General features: G+C 50.6%; 1 protein-coding gene across 1 annotated transcript in view; it reads left to right on the top strand.

Moving 5' to 3' along the window:
- The first annotated feature begins 5896 nt into the window (after window positions 1-5896).
- EPOR (erythropoietin receptor) overlaps window positions 5897-7183 on the top strand; it is a 3483-nt gene continuing 2196 nt past the window's right edge. The window contains exons 1-3 of the mRNA XM_029913700.1: window positions 5897-6107; window positions 6421-6599; window positions 7000-7151. Coding sequence (XP_029769560.1) covers window positions 6015-6107; window positions 6421-6599; window positions 7000-7151 — 424 coding nt within the window. The 5' untranslated portion in view covers window positions 5897-6014. The remainder of the gene's footprint in view (window positions 6108-6420; window positions 6600-6999; window positions 7152-7183) is intronic.

Below are 7183 nucleotides of genomic sequence, written 5' to 3'. Positions count from 1 at the left end.
GGGCTGCCTGGCAGTTCTGTAGCGCAGAGTGTCCCCGCTGAGAGACACGTTACACAGAAGCAGAAGGAATTACTGGTGACCTCCTACACGTGCTGCAGAACTAGACTTGGCCGAATTTGATTTTTATTTTTGATCATTTGGACGGATAATATCAGTGTTTATTCGTAAGCCTTTTTTTAAAATTAGATTTGCATTGAGCTACATCTTCACAGCTGCACAAAATTGGGGGCTTTTTTCAGACAATGGGGGGTGCCGACTACAATTATTTTATAGCACTAGACGTTCAGATTCAAAAAGTTCAAGCTTTCTAACCGGTACAGCCCAAATTGTCAATGTCACATATCGAAATACACAAAGGAAACGGCCTTAAATCAAACTACTGCCTTCTCAGGCAGCGCTCTGCCGCTCTGTACATTTCACTGATCAGTGGCGGAAAAACTTTTTATCAGTTTGTGCATGTACGTGGTGAAATCAACATTTACTGATACAAATCTTCTCCTCCCAAGCCCGTGCACAGATAAGCGTGGTGGGCGGTTGCACAAGCGGGTGTGTTATGTGAAATATATTTGGAGAAACGTATATGGTAAAAAGATGCCATGTATTGCTAATGAGGTAGCTGCGTATCTATATATGGACAGGGGGGTGCATGTTACGTGAAATAGGTTTTGGGAAATATGCATGGTAAGAAGGTGCCCTGTATAGACAGCTAGATGTGGATCTATGTACAGATAGAGGAGTGTGTGTATAATTTGTGTGTCTATGTAAAATCTGTGAGTATATGCCTCTTTGCATATATGTGTATGTATGTAAAATGTGTGAGTGTGTGCAGAAATATGTGTATCTTGTGTACATATATACACACACAAATATATATATACACATATATGATACACACACATCTCACATCTATTTATGCGACTGTGTATCTATAAAGAAAATGGGTGTCTATATCTGTATACTATGGGTTTGTTTAATATCTAGCCTCTTGGAGTGTTTTCCAAACTGTATTTTACGTAGTACATCTAAGCTTGTACAGAGTCTGAAACTTCCTTATCATGTGTCGCATACAAGGTTGTTTTGTACAGTCTTGGCCTAGAAGGAGGCAGGAGGCAGAGCAACTGAAAGATAAAAGGGGGGGGGGAAGAGGGGTGACATCACGGTTGGGGGGTTTACCCCTAGATCAGGAAGAGGAGGTGGAGGAGGCATTTCTAGAACAAATAACAGAAGGATTCAAAACACAAGATCTGGTAGTAAGGGGGGGAGGGGGCTGCACCTCCCCAGACATCTGTTGGGAAAGGAATATGGCAAGATTTCCAGTACGGTGCCGGAATGTGCTGGGCCAGCTGTTTGTTCCAGCCAGCGGAGGAAGTAACCGGGGGACAGGCAGTTTTGACTTGATTCTGATCAGTGGGGAGGAATTGGTTGCAAATCTGAAGTTGGAGGGCGATTTGGGTGAACATGAGAACGGTCATACTGGGTCAGACCAAAGGTCCATCCAGCCCAGTATCCCGTCTGCTGACAGTGGCCAATGCCAGGTGTCCCAGAGGGAGTGAACCTAGCAGGTAATGATCAAGTGATCTCTCTCCTGCCGTCCATCTCCACCCTCTGACAAACAGAGGCTAGGGACACCATTCCTTACCTGTCCTGGCTAACAGCCATTAATGGACTTAACCTCCATGAATTTATCCAGTTCTCTTTTAAACCCTGGTATAGTCCTAGCCTTCACAATCTCCTCAGGCAAGGAGTTCCACAGGTTGACTGTGCGCTGTGTGAAGAAGAACTTCCTTCTATTTGTTTTAAACCTGCTGCCCATTCATTTCATTTGGTGGCCCCTAGTTCTTATATTATGGGAACAAGTAAATAACTTTTCCTTATTCACTTTCTCCACATCCCTCATGATTTTATAGACCTCTATCACATCCCCCCTTAGTCTCCGCTTTTATTGTGACGGGATAGAGTCCATGTTTCGGGGGGAAGGAAGGCATGAGAGCAGCAGGAACAGGACAATGGACATCAAAAAAAGCAGACGCTGACAGACTCCGAGAACTGGCAGCTGAGGTCCCGTGGGAAGAAAATCTATGGGATAAAGGAGTTGAGGAGAGCTGGCGGTTTCTCAAGGAGACACTATCAAAGGCACAACTGTGAAGTATCCCAGTGCAAAGGAGAGATCAGAAGAACAGCAAGAGGCCGACGGGGCTCCTTCAGGAGCTCTTTAATGACCTGAAAATCAAAAAGGAATCCTACCAAAAGTGGAAACCTGCATGAACTGCTCAGGAGGAGAACAAAAGAACAGCGCAAGCATGTTGGGACAAAATCAGACAGGCTAAGGCACAAAATGAGTTACCCCTGCAAGGGCCATATAAAGCAAGAAGATGTTTTTTAAATGCATTAGGAGCAAGAGAAAGGCGAAGGAAAGTGGAGGTCCTCTGCTTAGCGGGGAAGGAGAGCTAATAACTGATGACATCCAGAAGGCTGAAGTGTATCGTGCCTATTTTGCATCAGACTTCATTAAAATGGCTAACGGTGCCCAGGTACTTAACACAATGAATATTAACCAGGGGGAAGGACAGCAAGCCAAAATAGGAAATGATCAGGTTAAAGCATATTTAAATAAGTTGCATGTATTCAAGTGGGCAGGGTCTGATGAAACTCATCCTGGGTTACTTAAGGAACTAGAAGCTGAAGCAATCTCGGAACCGTTAGCGATGATCTTCGAGAACTCCTGGAAGACGGGTGAGGTCCCAGAGGACTGGACAGGGGCAAACGTAGTATCTATCTTTTAAAAGGGGAACAAAGAGGACCCAGAGAATTAAAGGCCAGTCAGCCTGACTTCTGTACCTGGAAAGATACTGGAACAAATGATTAAACAATTGGTAAGCCCCTAGAGGATAACAGGATAATAAGGACTAGCCGGCATGGAGTTGTCAAGAACAAATCATGCCAAACCTAATTTCCTTCTTTGACAGGGTTACTGGCCCAGTGAGCTGTAGACAGGAAATATCTTGATTTCAGAAAATCTTTTGATGCAGTCCCATGTGACAGTCTCATAAGCAAACTAAGGAAATGCATCTAGATGTCATTACTAGACGGTGGGTGCCCAACTGGCTGAGAATTGTTCTCCGAGAGTAGTTTTCAATGGTTGGCTGTCAAACTGGGAGGGTGTGTCTGCTGGGGTCCCGCAGGGGTCGGTCCTGGGTCCAGTACCGTTCAATATTTGTATTAGTGACTTGGATAACGGAGCGGAGTGTGTGCTGATACGTTTGTGGCTGACACCAAGCTGGGAGGGGTTGCAAGCACTTTGGAGGGCAGGATTCGAAGTCCAAACAGGCTGGACAAATTGGAAAATTGGCTTGAAATCAACAAGAGGAAATTCAGTACAAGTGCAAAGTGCTTCACTCAGGAAGGAAAAATCAAACGTCTAGTGTCAGGAAGAGGAGCTGGGGGTTAGAGTGAGTCACAAAGTGAATGAGCCAGCGACGTGATGCATTTGTGAAACCAGCTAATATTCCGGGGTGTATTAGCAGGAACGTCATATGTGAGACATGGGTGGGGATTGTCCCATTCTGCTCGGCACTGGCGAGGCCTCTGTCCAGTTCTGGGCGCTGCGCTTTAAGAAAGATGTGGACAAATTGGAGAGAGGCCAGAGGAGAGCCACAGAAATGATCAAAGGTTTAGAAAACCGGACCTGCGAGAGAAGATTAAAATCTGGGCATGTTTAGTCCTTCAAATGTCTTAAGGGCTGTTATGTGGGGACGGGGATCAATTGTTCTCCATGTCTCCCGAGGGCAGGACAGGAAGCACTGGGCTTCATCTGCAGCGAGGGAGATGTAGGGTAGATATTAGGGAAAACTTTCTAACTAACTCTAAGGGGAGTTAAGCTCTGGACCAGGCGTCCAAGGGCGGTTGTGGGATCCCTGACAGGACACGAGGTTTTTAAGAACAGGTTGGACAAGCCCCTGTCAGGGATGGTTGAGGTTGATTTGCTCCCTCCTCAGCGCAGGGGGCTGGACCTGAGGAGCTCTCGAGGTCCCTTCCAGCCCCACATTTCTGTGTTTCTCTGATATTTTATTTCTCTACTGTACAGACATTTTGTTAAAACCACGTCTTCTCTTAATATATGAGATGCTGCTTGCGCCTCTGTAGTCACGGTTAAGTTGAATTTTGCTCCTAAAACAAGGTTATACAGAATATATTGTTTTCTAAAATCTAATCTAATCTATCTATCCCCATACACCCCTTCTATTGATCTATCTATCTATCCCCATCCACCCCCTCTATCTATCTATCCCCATCCACCCCCTCTATCTATCTATCTATCTATCTATCTATCCCCACACACCCTATCTATCTATCCCCATCCACCCCATCTATCTATCTATCTATCCCCACACACCCCATCTATCTATCTATCCCCATCCACCCCCTCTATCTATCTATCCCCATCCACCCCCTCTATCTATCTATCTATCTATCTATCTATCTATCTATCCCCATACACCCCATCTATCTATCCCCATACACCCCATCTATCTATCTATCTATCTATCTATCTATCTATCTATCTATCTATCTATCCCCATACACCCCATCTATCTATCCCCATACACCCCATCTATCTATCTATCTATCTATCTATCTATCCCCACACACCCCTCATCTATCTATCTATCTATCCCCATCCACCCCCTCTATCTATCTACTATCTATCCCCACACACCCTATCTATCTATCCCCATATACCCCATCCATCCATCTATCTATCCCCATACACCCCATCTATCTATCTATCTATCTATCTATCTATCTATCTATCTATCTATCCCCACACACCCCCTCTATCTATCTAATCTACTTTCCTAAACTATATAAAGGGAACGTAGCCTATAAGGTAATAATAGAGAATAGTTAATTAAGGATCATTTCTTGACTCCATGCGAGACGCAGACTGGGAGTTATTAACAGAAAGTAGCTTCACACAAAATGGCAGAGACTAAGGAGAATTCTGTGTCTGCACATGGCTGAATCCCCGTGAAATGCCTGGAACAGGCACTGGTCTAATAAACGAAGCATGAAATAATAATATGTATTGTCTGGATTATGGTAGAGCCCAAAGGCCCAGCTGTGCCGGGCGCTGCACGGACACAGTAAAACAGTGTAGTGAGGAGCTGTGTTGTTATTTTCTACACACAATCACACACATGTACACACACCCGGTCCTATCCCCCCCCACATACACACACAGATACACACCTACCTTCACACACACCTATTCCTACACACACATACACACACCCACTGCCATATATCTATATATACACACACCTATTCCTCCACACACACATCCACACCTATATATCTACATATACACAAACCTACCTTCACACACATGCATACATATACACACACACACACACAGAGGTACACACACACATCTGCAGACACAGAGCTGCACATGCACACAGACACACACACACAGACTCCCTATTGAATAGCCCTGCATGAGTCAGTAGACACTCGTGCACACCTGGATGTTCACACACACAGCTGGGTCACCACGCTGAGTCAGTGGCGTGCCCTGCGCCGTTCACGGGGTGTCCGCCTGCAGTGGGGCAGACCCAGGGAGCTGAGGTCTGCCCCCAGGAGCCCCCCGGGCAGGGCCGGCTGGCTCCAGAGGACGCCCCTCACTCTCAGCGGCAGCTGGGGCCTGTTGCCTGCTGGGGGTTGGGGTTGTTCTTGTACCTGGCTGGGAAGGTCTCTTTTGGAGCCACCTCCCCGGGGGGTTCAGGGCAAGGGGCTGTTAATCCTCGGAACCCCCAGCAGCAGGATGTTACTGGGGCGCAGGGTTTGCTGCAGGGTAGCGGCGTTCTTCACTGGCTGGGCTTTGGGGGCGGGGAGATCGCTCGATGACTCAGTTATTGGTCTGTGTGGACGGCGCGGGGAGAGGTGGCTGCTAACTGGGCCCTCCCTGTGCCCCCAGCTGCCCTGCTTCTGGGTGAGGAGCCCCTGGACCCCAAATGTTTCACGCGCTGCCTGGAGGACCTGACCTGCTTCTGGGAGAGCAGCAGCCCCCCGAGCGCCACGGAATACGGCTTCTTCTACGTCGTGGAGTGAGTCCCCCTCCCCCACCGGGGGCCCCTCTGCAGGGAGCTGAGGGGGGGAGGGGGCAAGTCTTGGAATGCCAATGATACCATGATGCCTCTCGTCCCCCCCATGCCCACCTCTGTGCCCCCAAGTCTCACCCCACAGCCTGCGCCCTTGCCCCCTCCCTCTGCACCCTCAGGCTGGGCCCCCCATGTCGGCCCCACCAAGCATGCCCCCTATGCTGAGACCCCCATCCCATGTCTGCCACCCCAGGCCTCCCCTCCCCCCGGGCTCTGCTGCTGCTGACCCCCCGCCCCCCTCTCTCCCCGACTCCGACAGGGGGGACGCCCCACAGCGCTGCAACGTGAGCGTGGCCCGGACGCCCTGGAACAGCACCCGCTTCAGCTGCGTCTTCCCCCCCCAGGACACCCCGTCCTTCACCCCCCTGCGCGTCGGCGCATACGTCGGCAACAGCAGCAACGTTGTCCACGCCCGCACCATCATGATCAACCAAGTGGGTAGGTGTGAGAGCCGGGAGGGGAAAGGCCCCACGTCCCCCTGAGCCAGCCAGTCCTCCTGCCCCGGGCCAGAGCGGAGCCGGCGCCCCCCAGAGGGGAAAGGCCCCATGGCCCATTCCCCACCCCCTGAGCCAGCCAGTCCCCCTGCCCCAGGCTGGATTGGAGCCGGTGCCCTCTAGAGGGGAAAGGCCTCGAGTCCCATTCCCTGCCCCCCTGAGCCAGCCAGTCCCTGCCATGGGGCCGGACAGGAGCCAGTGCCTAGCCTCACTCCCTACCCCCGACCCAGCCGGTCCTGCCCCGGGCCAGATGGGAGCTGGCGCCCCCTAGAGGGGAAAGGCCTCGAGCCCCATTCCCAGCCCCCCGGACCCACCAGCTCACTTCTCCCGCCCTTGCCCCACAGTTCTCCTGGAGCCTCCAACCAACCTGACGGCGCGCGCGACCGAGAGCCCGGGGCAGCTGGCGGTGAGCTGGCAGCCGCCCGGCCTGCGCTACCTGGAGAGCAGCCTGCGCTACGAGGTGGCCTTCGCCCCCGAGGGCGCCGAGCGCCAGACGGTGAGTGCCCCTTCCCCGCCCGGCCCCCCGCC

This window comes from Terrapene carolina, unplaced genomic scaffold (genome assembly GCF_002925995.2).
Source record: "Terrapene carolina triunguis isolate 2854851 unplaced genomic scaffold, T_m_triunguis-2.0 Scaffold833, whole genome shotgun sequence".
NCBI classification, from domain to species: Eukaryota; Metazoa; Chordata; order Testudines; family Emydidae; genus Terrapene; species Terrapene triunguis.
This window is presented reverse-complemented; position numbering and strand designations above follow the sequence as displayed.